General features: G+C 37.7%; 1 protein-coding gene across 1 annotated transcript in view; it reads left to right on the plus strand.

Moving 5' to 3' along the window:
- The window catches only part of LOC126260591 (integrin alpha-PS5-like), a 563,809-nt gene that overhangs the window by 332,648 nt on the left and 209,043 nt on the right, over window positions 1-22,118 (plus strand). Inside the window, exon 12 of the mRNA XM_049957927.1 lies at window positions 11,134-11,307. Coding sequence (XP_049813884.1) covers window positions 11,134-11,307 — 174 coding nt within the window. The remainder of the gene's footprint in view (window positions 1-11,133; window positions 11,308-22,118) is intronic.

Raw genomic sequence — 22,118 nt, forward strand, 5'->3', positions numbered from 1 at the left:
GGGAAGCAAATTATTATTTGTGGGGACTTCAATGTAGATTCTCTGAAAGAGGGTAATAGGAAAAATGACCTTGAAGTATTACTCGGTTCTTTCAATTTGACACCCGTTATTGATTTTCCTACTCGGGTGGTAAAGGATAGCAGCTCACTGATAGATAACTTCTTTATAGACCAAGATAAGTTTAACCAGATAAATGCTCAGCCTGTTGAGAATGGTCTTTCTGATCATGGTGCACAGCTAGTTACAATATATGACATAGCTCCATTCAGCAATACTAAACAGTCCTCCAAAGTAGTACGTTCAGTCAACGCTTTAACAATTGCAAATTTCAGGAAAAGCCTACAGCAGTTAGACTGGGATGAGGTGTATCGTGAACCTGATGCCAATTTAAAATATAATTTATTTCATAACATTTTTGTAAATGCATTTGAAAACTGCTTCCCCAAGAAAATAGTTAAATATACTCGTAAGAAACCTTGTAACAAACCATGGCTTACTAAGGGTATAAAAATATCTTGTAACCGGAAAAGGGAAATGTATCTGACAGCAAGAAAGAGTAGTGACCCAGAAACTATCAAACATTATAAAAACTACTGTGTTATATTAAGAAAAGTTATTAAAAAATCCAGGACTATGTGTATCATGTCTGAAATCAGCAACTCTGATAATAAAATTAAAACAATTTGGAATATTATTAAAAGAGAAACGGGTCAACCAAGAGCAGAGGAAGACAGTATTACCATCAAATTGAATGAAAACTTTACGAACAAAAAGTCAGAAGTTGAAAATATTTTTAATAATCATTTTCTAAATGTTGTGGATATAGTGGGATCCAGGTGTTCATTAGAAGATGCTAGGCTGTTAATGGAAGAGGCCATACCTATGCAAGTTGATACAGTTGAAATCTCACCCACTTCTCCCTCTGAAATTAGGAAAATAATAAACTTGCTTAAAAGCAAAAACTCACATGGAATTGATGGCATTTCCAGCAAAATACTAAAAGCTTGTTCTCAACAGATAAGTAAGATTCTCAGACACCTCTGTAATAGCTCTTTGGAACAGGGCATTTTCCCTGATAGACTGAAATATGCTATTGTTATACCTTTGCATAAAAAGGGGGATGGATCTGATGTCAACAATTACCGTCCAATCTCCCTTCTAACAGTTTTATCCAAAATTTTTGAGAAAGTAATGTATTCAAGAGTAGCTTCACATATCTGTAAAAATGAAGTACTAACAAAATGTCAGTTTGGTTTCCAGAAAGGTTTTTCAACAGAAAATGCTGTATATGCTTTCACCAGTCAAATTTTGAATGATCTGAATAACCGAACACCACCCATTGGGATTTTTTGTGATCTCTCAAAGGCTTTTGATTGTGTAAATCATGAAATTCTGCTAGACAAGCTCAAGTATTGTGGCATGAGTGGGACAGTGCACAAATGTTTTAATTCTTACCTAACTGGAAGAGTGCAGAAAGTTGAAATAAGTAGTTCTCACAACATGCAAAGATCAGCACATTCCTCAAACTGGGGAACTATAAAGAATGGGGTTCCACAAGGGTCAGTCTTGGGTCCTTTGTTCTTCTTATTATATATTAATGACTTGCCATTCTATTTTCATGAAGAGGCAAAGTTAGTTCTCTTTGCTGATGATACAAGTATAGTAATCACACCTGACAAACAAGAATTAACTGATGAAATTGTCAATACTGTCTTTCAGAAAATTACTAAGTCGTTCCTTGTAAATGGACTCTCACTGAATTTTGATAAGACACAGTACATACAGTTCCGTACAGTGAATGGTATGACGCCATTAATAAATACAGACCTTAATCAGAAGCATATAGCTAAGGTAGAATATTGCAAATTTTTAGGTGTGTCCATTGATGAGAGATTAAATTGGAAGAAACACATTGATGATCTGCTGAAACGTTTGAGTTCAGCTACTTATGCAATAAGGGTCATTGCAAATTTTGGTGATAAACATCTTAGTAAATTAGCTTACTATGCCTATTTTCACTCATTGCTTTCATATGGCATCATATTTTTGGGTAATTCATCACTGAGGAATAAAGTATTTACTGCACAAAAGCGTGTAATCAGAATAATAGCTGGAGTCCACCCAAGATCATCCTGCAGACATTTATTTAAGGATCTAGGGATATTCACAGTAGCTTCTCAGTATATATACTCTCTTATGAAATTTGTTATTAACAACCAAACCCAATTCAAAAGTAATAGCAGTGTGCATAACTACAATACTAGGAGAAAGGATGATCTTCACTATTCAAGATTAAATCGAACTCTGGCACAGAAAGGGGTGAATTATACTGGCACTAAAGTCTTTGGTCACTTACCAAATAGTATCAAAAGTCTGACAGATAACCAACAAGCATTTAAGAAGAAATTAAAAGAATTACTGAATGACAACTCCTTCTACTCCAAAAAAAAAAGGTTGTTATATTAACTTAAGTATGTTGTTAAATTAACCTAATTATGTCATGTATTGGAAAATTCGACTCGTTCCACATCATTACGAAATATCGTATTCATGATCCATGGAACTAGTATTAATCTAATTTAATCTAATCTAATCTAATCTATTTTTTTATCTCTCAAAATTCATTTTCTGTAGCAGAACCTAAGTTACTGTTTACTGTGATATGAAATCATTTTGTTTTGCTTTTATGTCCTTCCATAGATTTCTGACACATCCTGTGATATTGTCACAACAGCATCCGACATTTTACTATATTTTTATTTATTTTCCAACAAGAGGACAACTATTATGTTTAGCGGTGGTTTGCTATCAATTGTATCTAATAACAAAACAAGTGCCACAAAAGTTTGAAAAGTTTGTTCTGAGTTGGTCCCTGTCTCCGAGTATTTAGGAAGTGAAAATTTAGTGCATAGCAGAGAGACTGTCTGATTCTTTTCTTATGAAATAATGAGCCTTTCTTGCTATTCTGCAGTAATTTTGTTTATTTTGTGTCAACTTATGTTTGACGAGCTCCAGTTATAGAACAGACCAAGCTCAGCATGAGCAGCCCACATTTGTATGCTTTGTTTAATTTAATAGTAGTCTTTTGTGCTTATAAATATGAGTAAAAAGTAAGTGTTTATTTATCTGTTTGGCAGTCCTATTTAAGCCTCTGCTTATTTTTCAGTTGCTAATCTGCATTGTAGTTTCCTGTCATTATAAGCACTTGTGTCACTTTACCTGTTTGAATTCTGTGATCATTGCAGTCTGCTTCTTCTTTCTCAGTCAGTCTGTGACTGATTGGTTGATGTATTTTTTTTTTTTTTTTTGACTCAGTGTAGTTTTTACATAGAATGAAACTGATGGGGACTGTGCTCATTGTATGCAGACTCATGATAAATTGGCTGTTGTTTGGAAACTGCTAGAAGCTGCATTAGGTATGATCCACAGGCTTCAGGCAGGCACCTGAACTGCAGGGATGTGGTTGCACCATCAGAAAAATCTGTACCACCCTTGATCCTGTTAAAATCTCTGGCAACCCCAATGTCACTGCATATTCCTATGCACATCGTCCATACAGTTTGTCCTCATGGGAGGGTAAATGGAAATGCCATGTGGCTAGGGCCTCCCATCAAGTAGACCAGACACCTTTTGAGTTGACATTGCTTCAGTGACTTGCGTGTCAATGGGGATGAAATGATGATGATAAGGACAACATATCACCTAGTACCTGAGTGGAGAAAATCCCTGGCCCAGCTGGGTATCAAACCCAGGCCATTAGGTATGATATTACATCGCGCTAACCACTCAGCTACCAGGGGCGAACCACTGGAGGGTGACTGATGGCAGCAAGAGAGGGGAAGAAAACCAATGTGCACTCCATGTGCATACCGGGGGGAGTCATTCCAGATGTGGAAAGGGTCCTTCCGGATGCCATGAAGGCTACAGGGTGCACCCATCTGCAGGTGGTCACTCATGTCAGCACCAATGATGTGTGTCGCTATGGATCGGAGGAAATCCTCTCTGGCTTCCGGCGGCTATCTGATTTGGTGAAGACTGCCAGTCTCGTTAGCAGGATGAAAGCAGAGCTCACCATCTGCACCATCATTGACAGGACTGACTGCGGACCTTTGGTACAGAGCTGAGTGGAGGGTCTGAATCAGAGACTGAGACGGTTCTGCGACTGTGTGGGCAGTAGATTCCTCGACTTGCGCCATAGGGTGGTGGGGTTTTGGGTTCTGCTGGATAGGTCAGGAGTCCACTACATGCAACAAGTGGCTACACGGGTAGCAGGGGTTGTGTGGCGTGGGCTGGGCGGTTTTTTAGGTTAGATGGCCTTGGGCAAGTACAGAAAGGGCAACAGCCTCAACGGGTGCGGGGCAAAGTCAGGACATGCGGGGACCAAGCAGCAATCGGTATTGTAATTGTCAACTGTCGAAGCTGCATTGGTAAAGTACCGGAACTTCAAGCGCTGATCGAAAGCACTGCAGCTGAAATCGTTATAGGTACAGAAAGCTGGCTGAAGCCAGAGATAAATTTTGCCGAAATTTTTACAAAGGTACAGACGGTGTTTAGAAAGGATAGATTGCATGCAACCGGTGGTGGAGTGTTCGTCACTGTTAGTAGTAGTTTATCCTGTAGTGAAGTAGAAGTGGATAGTTCCTGTGAATTATTATGGGTGGAGGTTACACTCAACAACCGAGCTAGGTTAATAATTATAATTGACTCCTTTTACCGACCTACCGAATCAGCAGCATTAGTGGCAGAACAACTGAGAGAAAATTTGGAATACATTTCACATAAATTTTCTCAGCATGTTATAGTCTTAGGTGGAGATTTCAATTTACCAGATATAGACTGGGACACTCAAATGTTTAGGACGGGTGGTAGGGACAGAGCATCGAGTGATATTATACTGAGTGCACTATCCGAAAATTACCTCGAGCAATTAAACAGAGAACCGACTCGTGGAGATAACATCTTGGACCTACTGATAACAAACAGACCCGAACTTTTCGACTCTGTATGTGCAGAACAGGGAATCAGTGATCATAAGGCCGTTGCAGCATCCCTGAATATGGAAGTTAATAGAAATATAAAAAAAGTGAGGGAGGTTTATCTGTTTAGCAAGAGTAATAGAAGGCAGATTTCAGACTACCTAACAGATCAAAATGAAAATTTCTGTTCCGAAACTGACAATGTTGAGTGTTTATGGAAAAAGTTCAAGGCAATCGTAAAATGTGTTTTAGAAAGGTACGTGCCGAGTAAAACTGTGAGGGATGGGAAGAACCCACCATGGTACAACAACAAAGTTAGGAAACTACTGCGAAAGCAAAGAGAGCTTCACTCCAAGTTTAAACGCAGCCAAAACCTCTCAGACAAACAGAAGCTAAACGATGTCAAAGTTAGCGTAAGGAGGGCTATGCGTGAAGCGTTCAGTGAATTCGAAAGTAAAATTCTATGTACCGACTTGACAGAAAATCCTAGGAAGTTCTGGTCTTACATTAAATCAGTAAGTGGCTCGAAACAGCATATCCAGACACTCCAAGATGATGATGGCATTGAAACAGAGGATGACACGCGTAAAGCTGAAATACTAAACACCTTTTTCCAAAGCTGTTTCACAGAGGAAGACCGCACTGCAGTTCCTTCTCTAAATCCTCGCACAAACGAAAAAATGGCTGACATCAAAATAAGTGTCCAAGGAATAGAAAAGCAACTGGAATCACTCAACAGAGGAAAGTCCACTGGACCTGACGGGATACCAATTTGATTCCACACAGAGTACGCGAAAGAACTTGCCCCCCTTCTAACAGCCGTGTACCGCAAGTCTCTAGAGGAACGGAAGGTTCCAAATGATTGGAAAAGAGCACAGGTAGTCCCAGTCTTCAAGAAGGGTCGTTGAGCAGATGTGCAAAACTATAGACCTATATCTCTGATGTCGATCTGTTGTAGAATTTTAGAACATGTTTTTTGCTTGAGTATCATGTCGTTTTTGGAAACCCAGAATCTACTATGTAGGAATCAACATGGATTCCGGAAACAGTGATCGTGTGAGACCCAACTCGCTTTATTTGTTCATGAGACCCAGAAAATATTAGATACAGGATCCCAGGTAGATGCTATTTTTCTTGAGTTCCAGAAGGCATTCGATAGAGTTCCGCACTGTCACCTGATAAACAAAGTAAGAGCCTACGGAATATCAGACCAGCTGTGTGGCTGGATTGAAGAGTTTTTAGCAAACAGAACACAGCATGTTGTTATCAATGGAGAGACGCCTACAGACGTTAAAGTAAACTCTGGCGTGCCACAGGGGAGTGTTATGGGACCATTGCTTTTCACATTATATATAAATGACCTAGTGGATAGTGTCAGAAGTTCCATGCGGCTTTTCGCGGATGATGCTGTAGTATACAGAGAAGTTGCAGTGTTAGAAAATTGTAGCGAAATGCAGGAAGATCTGCAGCGGATAGGCAGTTGGTGCAGGGAGTGGCAACTGTCCCTTAACATAGACAAATGTAATGTATTGCGAATACATAGAAAGAAGGATCCTTTATTGTATGATTATATGATAGCGGAACAAACACTGGTAGCAGTTACTTCTGTAAAATATCTGGGAGTGTGCGTGCAGAACGATTTGAAGTGGAATGATCATATAAAATTAATTGTTGGTAAGGTGGGTACCAGGTTGAGGTTCATTGGGAGAGTGCTTAGAAAATGTAGTCCATCAACAAAGGAGGTGGCTTACAAAACACTCGTTTGACCTATATTTGAGTATTGCTCATCAGTGTGGGATCCGTACCAGATCGGGTTGACGGAGGAGATAGAAAAGATCCAAAGAAGAGTGGTGCGTTTCGCCACAGGGTTATTTGGTAACCGTAATAGCGTTACGAAGATGTTTAATAAACTCAAGTGGCAGACTTTGCAAGAGAGGCGCTCTGCATCGTGGTGTAGCTTGCTCGCCAGGTTTCGAGAGGGTGTGTTTCTGGATGAGGTATTGAATATATTGCTTCCCCCTACTTATACCTCCCGAGGAGATCATGAATGTAAAATTAGAGAGATTAGAGCATGCACGGACGCTTTCAGACAGTCGTTCTTCCGCGAACCACACGCGACTGGAACGGGAAAGGAGGTAATGACAGTGGCACGTAAAGTGCCCTCCGCCACACACCGTTAGGTGGCTTGCGGAGTATAAATGTAGATGTAGATGTAGATGTAGATGGACAGTGGTGGATTCATGTATGTCTGGGCAGTAGGCAAAATTGTGAACTGACTGTACCGATTGCCCCCTTAAGCCTTATCAACAGGTGCTAATTCCTGCCCTGTGTTACTTATATATCTGAGCCAGCACTGGAAGTCTGGTCTGTTGGGCCACTGGCTAATTTACCTGCTAAATCCAGACAATCATAGAGAGTCAGGCTGTTGGGCACTGGGAGATCAAATGTTAGACCAGTAAGGGAGATCCTTGGGAAACAGCAGCTAGATCAGAAATTGCACTCATGCATGCATGCATGCATGAGTGCAATCTTAGGTTGGAGGATCCCTTCCTTAGAGTTAGTGATGAAGTACCTCTGAAACTGAAGTCAGATCAGCCATGTGACTCTCAAAAGAGTTAGTGATGAAGTACCTCTGAAACTGAAGTCAGATCAGCCATGTGACTCTCAAAGGAGTACTTTCAGTCTTTTAGATTGAAAAGAGAAAATATTAATGTGCTATTAGTAAATTGCAGTTGTATTCCTGATAAGTTCCTGGAATTAGTCTTACTTATGAAGGGTAATAATGCCCACATAATATTAGGAACATAAAGTTTGCTGAAACCAAAAGTGAACATCAGTAAAATCTTAAATTAGATTGGAATGTATAGCACAATGCTAGGTTAGACACCAGTGTTGACATCATACTTATTGTCATTAAGCACTTCATAGTATCAAGTGTACTTATTACAGGCTCTGAACACCAAATAATTTGGATGAAGTTAGGCAACAAAAGGGGGCCAGACATGGTAATTGGGTGCTTATACAGGCCATCTGCATTAGGAATTGTTGTGGTAGACCACTTCAATGACAACTTGGAATTTTTATATTGCTACTTTAATAGGCAGAGACTTAAACTTTCCAGACTTTGTCTGAAAAGGTAGCTGAAGAACTGATGCATGAGTGCAATGTCTTTGAACTAAGAGACCCAAACTTTTCAAATCAGCTAACATTGATGAGGGAAACAGTGATCATAAAGCTGTGATAGCATCAATAACTATGGATACTGCTAAGTATGTTAAAAAATGTAGGCAAGTACTTTTGGTTATCAAGAGTGACAGATAAAAAATCCAGTGTAGTAATATCAAATATTTATGTCTGAAGATTAGATGTGAAACAGAAATGGATAAAACTTGAAAGAAATGTATAGTAAGACTTAGATAAGTATCTGCAGTACCTGGGTTTGAGAGATGGTAAAGTAGACCAGTAGCCATGTTAGAAAGTTTCCGCGAAAGCGAAGTGTGTTTCATCTCTGATTTAAATGAAACGAAAGCCTAGCAAGCAGATGAAAGCTGAATGATGCCAAAATAAGTGTGAAGAGACCAGTGCAAGAAGAATTCAATGAATTTGATATTAAAATTTTATCATGCAATCTGACTAAAAACTCCAAAAAGTTTTGTTCTTGTGTATGATGGAATGGTCCATTCAAAAGTAATCACCATACACGTTAAGATATTTATCACACTGGGAGGTGAGACAATCAATTCCCATTTCATAGAACATTGTCAGCCACTGATGGACTTGCAGCAGCATCCACTCTTGCACTTCCTCACCCAACTGAAACTGACATCCACACGTCTTTCTTCGGATTGCCAAAATGTGAGAATCACTCTGTGAAAGATTCAGGCTGTACAGTGGATGCTGCAGAGTTTCCCAACAAAATTGCTCAAATGTAGCATTCATGCAATTGGCTGTATGAGGACAAATATTGTCATGCAACAGGATGAATCCCTCCAACAGCAGGCTGACAGTCCAAGGGCAGATGGTAAAGCCAGCAGTGGGAACATCCCACATTCACCCCACCAAAGAAATTTATAACTTTTCATATAAATTCTGTCAAGGTCATGATGACCATCTCCCTCAACTGCAAGCCCCTTCTGGTCATAGAGTTCTTTGAGTGGGGAACCACAATCAGTGCACAGCACTGTGAAGACACATTGTGGAAATTGCGAAGTGCCACAAAATCAAAATGCCCAGGACGTTGGACAGAAACATCCTGTTCCATAATAGTATCTGCCCCTACACTGCCAATTGGATGAAAATATGCTTCAGAAATTTGATTGGGAGACACTGGAGCATCCTCTGTACAGCCCAAACCTTTCACTATGACATTTGCATGTGTGTGGCAACTTGAAGAAACACAATCATGGATGCCAGTTTCAGTCAGACCCAGTAGTGCAAAAGTGAGTGCAGTTGCAGATCTGTCATCGACTTTCCGCAATCAATGAAAAAGTGATTAATTGTATCATTTCCCAGTGAGATAAATATCATAATGCGTGTAGTGATTACTTTTTAATGCAATCATTCCATGGTCCTGTTGTAGCAGGTGATCTGTTTTCAATTGACTGCTCCTTATAAATTCAGTAATTGGATTGAAATCCCCTATTCAGTCATTCAGTGATCATACTGGCACAGAAACATACAGTTCCAAGCTTTTGTTTAGTGAACAAAATATGAGCTTACCAAGTGTCAGGCCAGATCTTTCACTGGGTTCACTACTTCATTGCAGACATTGCAGACATAACTCAACATGTTCTTAATGGTGCATCATTACTGTTTACAGTTGATATTCATGATCCAGAGGATAAAATCAGAGGCTCTTTGTGGCTATTTGCAGATAGTACTGTTATCTACATGCCATAACTGTAATGATAGTCAGGATGACTGTCATATGATCAATGTTTGGTGTAGGGGCTGGCAGGTAACCCTGAACATAAACAAATGTACCATAGTGTATATAAATAGGTGAATAGATCCACTCCTGCTCAGTTACACTACTGGCCAAAAAATCAGTGGAAACTGTAACTTCAGTAAAATTCCTAGGAATAAGAAAATCAGCGAACTCAGAGCTCTTATGGAGTGAAACAGGAAAGGAGCAAAAGATAACAGTACTGGCATGCATGGTATTGATGTACATGTAGATGCAGAATGTGCTGTCACATTCATAGCATTGGCATCTTAAATAATATTCATTAACATGATTTTGTAGTCAATGATAAAAATATGATTGTTGTAATTTTAAGGTCTGATATTATTAACAGTTATTAAAATGACAGACTGTGCATAATAAATACACAAACATGGAAGAAATTTGAGAAATAAACTGCAAAGTGCACAGATAAATCAAAATAAAGTCACTTCTAGTATAAGCTCATAAGATGAACTCCGCGATCCCCTCTGGTGTTGCAGCAGTGCTGCAACAGAAGCTGGTATTTAACTAAGCTGCCTTAAACCATCAATTGTTGTACAATCAGAAGATGCAAGTGTGGTGATAATGACAAAATTGCAACAAGCATCATGGTGCAGAGGTAAGACACTGGACCTGTATTTAGTAGGACAGTGGCTGAAATCTCCACCAGGCTATCCAGATTTAGTTTTTCTGTGATTTCCCTAGATCCCTTAAGGCAAATGCTGGAATGGTTCCTTTGGGAGGGCATGACCAATTTCCCTCACTGTCCTTGTTCAGTCCAAGCTTATTTTCTGTCTCATATGTCCCTATTGTCAATGAGACATTGAATTCTTATCTTTTGTATAAATTACTCTTTTGTTTCTATTGCTATCCATTGTTTGCACTCATTACAGTGTGACAACTTGAAAGCATATGACTGTTATTTTCGAAGGCGTCAGTTCAATCTGGCTTTAACTTGCATAGTTCCACAAAACAGTGAGAACACAAAATAATATTAAAGGAAATACACAGATTCCTGCAAAAACAATGTGTCAAAATTTCAATTTTACAAATAAAAACAACTGTACAGGAAAGAAGAAGGATTTAAATTAGCTAATTTCTTTCATTCAGAGTTTTAATATCAAACAATATCTATATCATAAACATTGCCAACATAAAGTAAACAGATAACAAAGCCACACATTGAAAGATGACTGTCTCATTAATTTACAGATGTGGCAGTTGGGTCATATTTATCTGGACATGGAGTAATACTGAGAGCATCACCTGTGGTAATACTCAAGGCTGAAATTTTCTCAACTACGTATCTGATTCAAAGGACAACAAAGACATTTGTTGTGCATCCAGCTATAAAATGCACTGGTTGTGAAGATGCTCACATATTTTGTAAGTATTTTAGCTCTTCCTTTCCTGTATTGTCATACCTGTTTTTTCTTTTACTGTCTCTAAATTCTTAGATGAATGACAATATATATTTGTAATGAGCATCTCTTCTCCCTTCCCCCTCCCACAAAGAAAACAAAATTAACCAACTTCATGATGACCTTAAACAATAAGATTATTTGTGTGTATTTCCTTGCCTACATCCTAATGCTGTTCCTTTTGTTGCAAGACTACTTAACAGTTTATTGATTAGTCCCTTTGATTTTGTAATCATTCCCAAAACCATGTGAGCTATGGATCATTTTTTGCGTGAATCAATCATACTGGCATAAGTTCATTGAAATTAATGCTTGTTGACAGAGAGGTAACATGAAAAATTAAATTTACATCAGAACCATCACATAAAGCCTGATCAGAATTAATTACATCAGTTGTATGTTTTGTAAAGAAACTTTATTAACCATTGATCATATAAAATGGGACAGACCTTGTCTTTTGTAAAAAATAAAAATTGAAAAACTTACTCAACTTCAGATTGGCAGTAATAATCTGGCATTTGTGCAAAATAAAACAAAACAAAAGTAGCCAAATCAAAGATAACTCTCTTGAGGTTGAAGCTCTTTAGTCCCATGTTTGCTTGCAAATAGATTTGTTTTTGGAGGGGGTCTGTCATGAGCAAAACACAGTTTCTTATTTTTCTTTTTATTCCCCAGACATGTTTCACTGAAGTTACAGCATCATCAGTGGGTTTTATTTTATCTTCTGTTCTACATTAAGTTCTGTGTGGTTGCAGATGACAAACAGTGAAACAAAACAACTACATTGAATTACATAAAATCCAGGAACAGAAAAACCACTATGGTGCTGTTAGTTAATGAAACAAGTCTGGATAATAAAAAGAAATGTAAGAAATAGTGTTTTGCTCAAGGCAGACCCTCTCCAAAACAAATCTATTGGAGATAGTTGAATTAAAGGCTGAAAAGAGATTTATTAAACAATAAACTTCAAGAAACACTCTGTGAGTAAGGAGTATTAGTCTAGCAAGTTATGCAGAAGCATTTCTGTGAAGTTTTGTAAGTAGGAAAGAGGTACTGGTTTAAGTAAAACTGTGAAGGAGAGCTGTGAGCCATAATTGGATAACTTGTCAGTGAAAGAATTGGCCAGAAAAGGCAAGGTTCTGGATTTGACTTCTAGTCTGGGACACAGTTTTAAACTGCTAAGAAGCTTTAGAGTGAAAGATTCATTCTGAAAAATAATCTCTTCGTATGCAGTTACACCATTTCACTACAATACCATTTCATTCAGGAATGATAGTCCAGCAAGGTATGCTGAAGGACTACTATGAAGTTTGGAAGGTAGGAGATGAGATTTTGGCAGAAGTAAGGTTACGAGGGCAAGCTGTGAGTTAATTGTGGCTATCCCAGTATGTAAGAGCACTGCAGGTGGTTCTGGGTCAGCTTATTGTTTTAACCTGCTAGGAAGGTTCACTATCTGAGTGTAAGTTTGGAGCTTAACTTCAAGTCATAACAGTTTGTATCATTATAATAGCAGCAAAAGTAAATTTAAATAGAAGTTCTGATGTTACCCTTGAGAATGGAAGCAAGACTTAAAAATCAAGATGCTTCTGCGGAATTTATCAGCTTATGAAAAATGTGTGATAGCATAAAATAGTGTAAGATGTTTGGAATCTGAGCAAAATAGGTACAGGAAAAGGAAAGTAGTATAAATAGTATAAGAACTACAAGGAATCAAAAACACAAAACATGGTAGCACAGTGCATCAGAAGTGACACACTTCAGACAACCCAGTATCTTTCATCATCTCAGACACTGATGATAGTCTCTAGTAGTCTGCGTAACTTCAACTGATGCACTTTATTATGTAATAGTGACTTTTGATGTCATTGTTATGGTATTAACCAAGCTATACATGATAATTACAAGATGCTTTTAAGTCAGATAATGATAATTTACATAACTGCAAACCTGACTATTTTAGCCAAAGTCAGTTATTCACTCAACTCAGAGTTAAGCTAGTTTGCATCCTGGTGATAAAAAATTTTCACTGCCAGTATTTGGCTGGTAAGTGCAAGAGAAGTAGTGGCATAAAGTTACTGATTACCATTTATTGTGCCAATGTCCTGGATTCAATCCCAAACTACTCTGCAGTGTGTCATGAAGTGAGACCCTACACTACATTGTACAAGCACTTGTCACAGTCATCCACACTACACAGACACACATGTAACAACACTTCATAACAAGTCAGAGGAAGACAATGGCAAACTATGTCCACTAAGGCTTTGCCAAAAGTGGTCATGCAGTATTCCTCCATCTGCTCCCTTATATTCATTGCCTAAGTATGGGAGTATTTTGACTTTGACTTTTAATGTAGTTGCAACTTATGCTGATGACAAATTTCATGGAAGATTAAGTGCATCAAAATAAAATAAGATCCTTAGTAGATTCCATTTCTGTTTGTATGTTATTCATGACTGAACTGGGTTGACTGGGAATGGAAGAGTTAAGAACATATAAATAAAAATTTCACTATGAAATTCCAAAGAATAATTTAACTTATTGTTGTTTTTTGTACATCAAATTATTGTGTTTGATTTGAGGATAGAAATATGAAATAGAATTTTACCAAGGCAGATTATTTTTAAAATTATTGTGTAGTTTCCTTGATATTTTAAGTAATTACTATTACTTAAAACATCATCGTTTAAACAAAACTAGTCATTTCAAATGAGATATTTTGACCTTGCTCTTTGACTGAGTTGTTTAAAGTGGGATCCGTACCAGATAGGTTTGATAGAAGAGATAGAGAAGATCCAATGTAGAGCAGCATGCTTCATTACAGGATCATTTAGTAATCGCAAAAGTGTTACGGAGATGGTAGATAAACTCCAGTGGAAGACTCTGCAGGAGAGACGCTCAGTAGCTCGTTACGGGCTTTTGTTGAAGTTTTGAGAACATACCTTCACCAAGGAGTCAAGCAGTATATTGCTCCCTCCTACGTATATCTCATGAAGAGTCCATGAGGATAAAATCAGAGAGATTAGAACCCACACAGAGGCATACCAACAATCTTTCTTTCCACGAACAATACGAGACTGGAATAGAAGGGAGGACCGATAGAGGTACTCAAGGTACCCTCCGCCACACACTGTCAGGTGTGGATGTAGATGTAGATATAGATCAGGTTTTGGTCACAACCTTTGTTAGACAAGGAACCCCCCCCCCCCCCCCCCACACACACACACACACAAGCAAGCACACCTCTTGCACACATGCACACTGTCTCTGGCAGCTCTGTCTGGAATATACTGGCTTATATTCACTCTTCTAGTGGTCTGATTCTTTGCTGGTTCATTATGTGCCCCAGGAGTCCTTCTTTGTTACATTCAAGACACAATTAGAAGTAATGATTACTAATCCATGTTCACTCAGTCTGGTTAACAGCTGTTAAAAATAAATGAGATGTCCTTTTCCTGACTTTTGCATAACCAGGACATCAACTGTGTAGACACAGCAAAAGTTAATGAGTTATTTTGTTTATGAGCCATTGAAAAATGTGTGCTGCCTTTCATAGATTGTGTAGGATACTTCTAAATTTATATAGGATTAATTTTACACAAGTTACAGTTTCAGCAATCTCTATGGCAATGAATTGGACTTGATTGTAAGCACTCACCAGATTGACCATGGACTATGGAGCATATCAATTTATGACATAGATTTGCACCAAAATCTTCAATATAGGTTTCTGTGTAATGACAGGTGTACTCTTTTACATATCACATTTAGTGGTAATACTGTGCTTGAACTGGATAGTCTACATATTCCTTGCTCTGTATTTAATACAAATTCTGGTTTAACAGCTGTCACTTTCTATGAATTTAACCAATGTAGTTTTGCATGTACAGATGGTCTCTGTCTAGTAATTGCATGTTGGACCATTGAGTGCTTTAATGGTGTGATACATAGTGTTGGATACCACTTATGATCTCCAGAAATTACCATAACAATTTAACAGAGCTTGTATCTCCAACAGTTTTTCTAATTCTAGCTGACTTTATTAGAATTATATAAGTTGTACTGAATGGATAATTATAGTGTGGAATAGATTCAAAGTATGTATTGCAAATCAGGTAAGAAATCCTAAAAAAATAAAAAAAAGTAAATATATGAAAAAAATTGCACTGATTATTGGTTTGAAATGTTGGCAAGGTACAATAGCATAACCATATATTATCATAGTAGACCCATTTGCAACATTCAGATGAATATCATTTGGTTTGCCTTTGAGCATATACTGATAATATTTGCACTTGTATGTTACCACATTCACATATTTTACCATACTACCATGGAATCCTCAAAATGTCAACTACTTAAAAGCAGCTTCAAAAACTGTATCTACAGTCTGCTGTTTGTAATGAAGAGTCAGTGAGTGTTGTATTTGGAGTTAGGTGTCCCCACTACTGATTCAGGATGTAATTTTGCTTTTCACATGTGGCCTGCATTGATGAGGCTTGGTGAAAAGTTTACTTGCCATCAAAATAACTGTTTTAGCTGGGTGTTCATTACTCTCTAGCGTTTGAACATTGCCACTGCTGTTGATGTCTGTACCATGGTGCCTCATCTACAAGGCTACTATTTGCTTTCTAAATCAGCTGCTTTTAGTGCAAGGGTCATTCTGAAACTAATCTCTCCCATTTGAGTTCATGGAAACTGCAACAGGTACAGAAAGCACAATGGCACAATTAAAATGAGCAAGACATCAGCTACATACTTCCATTTTCAATTTAGTCAGCACCATTCATTATTCAATTTTGACAGCAATGAACAAAAGTCTGAATGCTGCAGTCTCAAAAACCTGCTATTAGTCACTATCTTATAACTTTGACAATGGCATCTGAGTCTAGAAAATGTTGGCTGTATAGTCCATTTTTCATAGCTTCAAGGAGATGAAAGTCTGAAGGTGCTAAATCAAGAATGTTTGGTGGATGTCTTATGACAGTCCAAGCAAATTCTCAATGAGTTCCATGGTCAAAAAACATTTTGAGCTGCCATCATCACATTGCAGGATGAAGTTTGATTTTCCTGTTATCTGTCTCTGGAAATGTCAGCTTTCAGCCTAGTCAGTGTTTTTTTGTAGCATGCTGGGTTTGCACAGTGAAACATCATTTGAGTGAGATGAGAAGGGACAAGATAAGAAATGGAATCATACAAAACATGCTTGATATCAATCCCCTAAAAGAAACTATAGAGAGACATAAGTTGACATGGTTTGGCCGCATGAAAAGAATGTGAAAAGAAAGTATACCAACAGGAGTTCTAGAATGGAGAGAATCTGGAAGAAGACTAATTGGAAGACCACAGAAATGATAGAAAGACCATCTGAAGGATGATGTGAATTGGAAAGGACTACAATGGGAGGAAATGATGAACAATAGGCTGCAGGAGAAAAGAGAAGGTTCGAAGAGACTTTGTGATTGACCTGCATAAGCAGAGATTAGATTAGATTAGATTAGATTAGATTAATACTAGTTCCATGGATCATGAATACGGTATTTCGTAATGATGTGGAACGAGTCGAATTTTCCAATACATGACATAATTAGGTTAATTTAACAACATACTTAAGTTAATATAACAACTTTATTTTATTGTGTTTTTTGTTTTTCTTTATTTTTTATTTTTATTTTTTTAAATTCTTTTAATATTTTTTTGGTTTTTTTTTTCTTAATTTATATCTAAAAATTCTTCTATGGAGTAGAAGGAGTTGCCATTCAGAAATTCTTTTAATTTCTTCTTAAGTACTTGTTGGTTATCTGTCAGACTTTTGATACTATTTGGTAAGTGACCAAAGACTTTGGTGCCAGTATAATTCACCCCTTTCTGTGCCAAAGTTCGATTTAATCTTGAATAGTGAAGATCATCCTTTCTCCTAGTATTGTAGTTATGCACACTGCTATTACTTTTGAATTGGGTTTGGTTGTTAATAACAAATTTCATAAGAGAGTATATATACTGAGAAGCTACTGTGAATATCCCTAGATCCTTAAATAAATGTCTGCAGGATGATCTTGGGTGGACTCCAGCTATTATTCTGATTACACGCTTTTGTGCAGTAAATACTTTATTCCTCAGTGATGAATTACCCCAAAATATGATGCCATATGAAAACAATGAGTGAAAATAGGCGTAGTAAGCTAATTTACTAAGATGTTTATCACCAAAATTTGCAATGACCCTTATTGCATAAGTAGCTGAACTCAAACGTTTCAGCAGATCATCAATGTGTTTCTTCCAATTTAATCTCTCATCAATGGACACACCTAAAAATTTGTAATATTCTACCTTAGCTATATGCTTCTGATTAAGGTCTGTATTTATTAATGGCGTCATACCATTCACTGTACGGAACTGTATGTACTGTGTCTTATCAAAATTCAGTGAGAGTCCGTTTACAAGGAACCACTTAGTAATTTTCTGAAAGACAGTATTGACAATTTCATCAGTTAATTCTTGTTTGTCAGGTGTGATTACTATACTTGTATCATCAGCAAAGAGAACTAACTTTGCCTCTTCATGAATATAAAATGGCAAGTCATTAATATATAATAAGAAGAACAAAGGACCCAAGACTGACCCTTGTGGAACCCCATTCTTGATAGTTCCCCAGTTTGAGGAATGTGCTGATTTTTGCATGTTACGAGAACTACTTATTTCTACTTTCTGCACTCTTCCAGTTAGGTACGAATTAAACCATTTGTGCACTGTCCCACTCATGCCACAATACTTGAGCTTGTCTAGCAGAATTTCATGATTTACACAATCAAAAGCCTTTGAGAGATCACAAAAAATCCCAATGGGTGGTGTTCGGTTATTCAGATCATTCAAAATTTGACTGGTGAAAGCATATACAGCATTTTCTGTTGAAAAACCTTTCTGGAAACCAAACTGACATTTTGTTAGTACTTCATTTTTACAGATATGTGAAGCTACTCTTGAATACATTACTTTCTCAAAAATTTTGGATAAAGCTGTTAGAAGGGAGATTGGACGGTAATTGTTGACATCAGATCTATCCCCCTTTTTATGCAAAGGTATAACAATAGCATATTTCAGTCTATCAGGGAAAATGCCCTGTTCCACAGAGCTATTACACAGATGGCTGAGAATCTTACTTATCTGTTGAGAACAAGCTTTTAGTATTTTGCTGGAAATGCCATCAATTCCACGTGAGTTTTTGCTTTTAAGCAAGTTTATTATTTTCCTAATTTTAGAGGGAGAAGTGGATGAGATTTTAATTGTATCAAATTGCATAGGTATGGCCTCTTCCATTAACAGCCTAGCATCTTCTAATGAACACCTGGATCCTACTATATCCACAACATTTAGAAAATGATTATTAAAAATATTTTCAACTTCTGACTTTTTGTTCGTAAAGTTTTCATTCAATTTGATGGTAATACTGTCTTCCTCTGCTCTTGGTTGACCCGTTTCTCTTTTAATAATATTCCAAATTGTTTTAATTTTATTATCAGAGTTGCTGATTTCAGACATGATACACATAGTCCTGGATTTTTTAATAACTTTTCTTAATATAACACAGTAGTTTTTATAATGTTTGATAGTTTCTGGGTCACTACTCTTTCTTGCTGTCAGATACATTTCCCTTTTCCGGTTACAAGATATTTTTATACCCTTAGTAAGCCATGGTTTGTTACAAGGTTTCTTACGAGTATATTTAACTATTTTCTTGGGGAAGCAGTTTTCAAATGCATTTACAAAAATGTTATGAAATAAATTATATTTTAAATTGACATCAGGTTCACGGTACACCTCATCCCAGTCTAACTGCTGTAGGCTTTCCCTGAAATTTGCAATTGTTAAATCGTTGACTGAACGTACTACTTTGGAGGACTGTTTAGTATTGCTGAATGGAGCTATGTCATATATTGTAACTAGCTGTGCACCATGATCAGAAAGACCATTCTCAACAGGCTGAGCATTTATCTGGTTAAACTTATCTTGGTCTATAAAGAAGTTATCTATCAGTGAGCTGCTATCCTTTACCACCCGAGTAGGAAAATCAATAACGGGTGTCAAATTGAAAGAACCGAGTAATACTTCAAGGTCATTTTTCCTATTACCCTCTTTCAGAGAATCTACATTGAAGTCCCCACAAATAATAATTTGCTTCCCCCTGTCTGACAGATAGCACAACAAGGTGTCCAAATTTTTCAGAAATAGATGAAAATTTCCTGATGGGGACCTATATACAGTTACAATTATAAATGTGCCTTTATTTAATTTAAGCTCACAGGCACATGCTTCTATATGTTTCTCTACACAAAACTTTTTTGTTTCTATACTTTTTGCACAATGATAACTTTTGACATATATGGCAACTCCTCCTTTCTCCATATTTTCTCTCATTACATGTGCAGAGAGCTTATATCCACTTACATTTACCTTATCCATATCAGTAACAATGTGATGCTCAGACAGGCATAGTATATCTATTTCATTCTCAGCTTCTAAATCTTCTAAACAAACCAGAAGCTCATCTACTTTATTCTTTTAACTCCCAATATTTTGATGAAATATACTTACATTATTTTTAATTATACTTTTATGAGAACCTTTCCTTATTCTAACATTTGCAGTACTCTCCTGTCTGAGTTTCTCATTGTGCTTAGGGCTAGTTCCTATACCAGTGGTCACACGGTGTTCAGAGAGGCAGATTATGTCAACTGGGTTGGGTGACTTTAATTCATCAATGCAATTACCTAGGACTGAGATACAACTTGGTGGAGATAAAATTTCTGGTGATTGGTGAAAATTTATTATTGATAGCTGTGATTGGTGATGCAATGTGCTAGAATTGTGCTGTTTAATTTCTTTCCTAAACTGAAGATTTGTTTCAATCCTGACCTCTCGTAGAACTTGACATCTTTCTGTCTTACCTATCCTAGAAAAGGTGCCGCTCCAACACCTGTAACCACTGGTATTTTACCATTCATGGCAGTGCCTCCCCCCCTTAAATTTCCTGCTATTACCCCAGCCAGTTTCCCCTTCCCTTTCCTGTTGAGATGTAGGCCGTGCCTGGTATAGTCCCACCTACTGAGATAATCAACAGGAACCACACCAATATGAGCCCCCGCACCCGACCCAAGCAGCCGTTCCAACTCCAAATTAACTCTCCCAACAGAAGAGTTCAAATGAGGCCGGTCATGGCGTCTCAGGACAGATACAAATTCAACATTGGTGTGTCTCGATGCCGACGCAATCTTTACCAGGTCACACTCTATACTGTACCCAGGATCTCTGTCGATGCTGTTCCCTGGCCCTCCCACAATAACCACGGTGTCTTCCCTGGTAAATCCTTTACAGAGTGAACCTAAATCCTCTGTCACCTGATCCAGACTAGCACTTGGTTTGAAAAAATTTGTGACCTGGTATTCTGGTCCTAATTCCTCCTGCAGATGTCGGCCTACACCTCTGGCATGAGAACTGCCTAACAACAAAACTTTCTTCCTTTTCGATGACTTTCCTACATTCTTTTTCAATTTCCTATTGAAAGTTTGTTGTGTCCTGTCTACACCTACCTCTGCTTGAGGCTCATCAGTTTCTAACTGAAGCAACAGGTCAAACTTATTTTTGACATTCACCACAAAACTGTCAGACTTAGTTCTAGGCCTGTTCCTTCTGCTACCTGTTGCCACTTCCCACCTCTCTTTGCCCTTCTCCCTCCTTAACCTGTCCAGATCTTCCCTAGCCTGATCTAGCTCAGCCTGAAGGGCAGCAATTTTCCCCTCCTGTTCCACTATCTTCCTATCTCTGCTGCAAATCCTACATAACCACTGATGAGCCTGATCCACTTTCCCATCACCCACGCCACTGCAATCCCCCCAGTGAAAAAAACTACTACATCCATCACACCAAACCCCGGAACTAACAATTCTACGGCAAGTCAGGCACTTCTCACTCATGGCAAAAATAATACTTTAGCTAGAATAAATCAATTAAATTACCGAAAATCAAAAAAGACGTTACAAGAATTAAGCCTATTCACAAATGTATATAAGCAAGTTTCTGATTTAAAATTCCGCTGTTTTTCTGAGATCTGTATTAAAACAATGAAGGTATACGCTATTTATTATATATTTCACTCGATTGAATGAAAAAAAGGACAATTAAACGAGGTACTTTAACTTTGATTCTCCAAAAACGTTACGAGAATTAGGCCTATAAACAAATGTATATAGGCAAGTTTCTGATATAAAGTTACGCTGTTTTTCTGAAATCTGTATTAAAACAATGAAGTTACACGCTATTTACGGTAGTTTACTTATTTGTTACCGAGAAACTAGTTAAATTACCGTGAAACAATAAACAAACACGTTTACAAAATTTAAGCCTTAGCGCGACTTCGCGAAGTTACGATCTTTTCGTGTTTTCTGAAAAAATACGCAAAGAAAAGTCAAACCTTTAATGGCAAGACTAAACGATACACTAATGCACGTATTTAATTTGTTGTCGGCGTTCAACTAAATAATATTCCTGTCTAAATCACTTAACTTTCTGGAAATGGTTTCTGGCGTCACTTACTCGGCGGCCATCTTGGTGACCAGAAGCATAAATGTTTCAGGAAGAAGGAGGAGTAGGAGGAGCAGTAGGCTCCAGTACATTCAACAGAAACAGTCTCTGCTTCTCCCAGAAGACATTGCAGATCACTTTGTCTGCAAATGACTGTACTTTGAACTTATTCTTTGTTGGAGAATTCTCAATTCAACA

Source organism: Schistocerca nitens, chromosome 5, assembly GCF_023898315.1.
Source record: "Schistocerca nitens isolate TAMUIC-IGC-003100 chromosome 5, iqSchNite1.1, whole genome shotgun sequence".
Lineage (NCBI taxonomy): Eukaryota > Metazoa > Arthropoda > Insecta > Orthoptera > Acrididae > Schistocerca > Schistocerca nitens.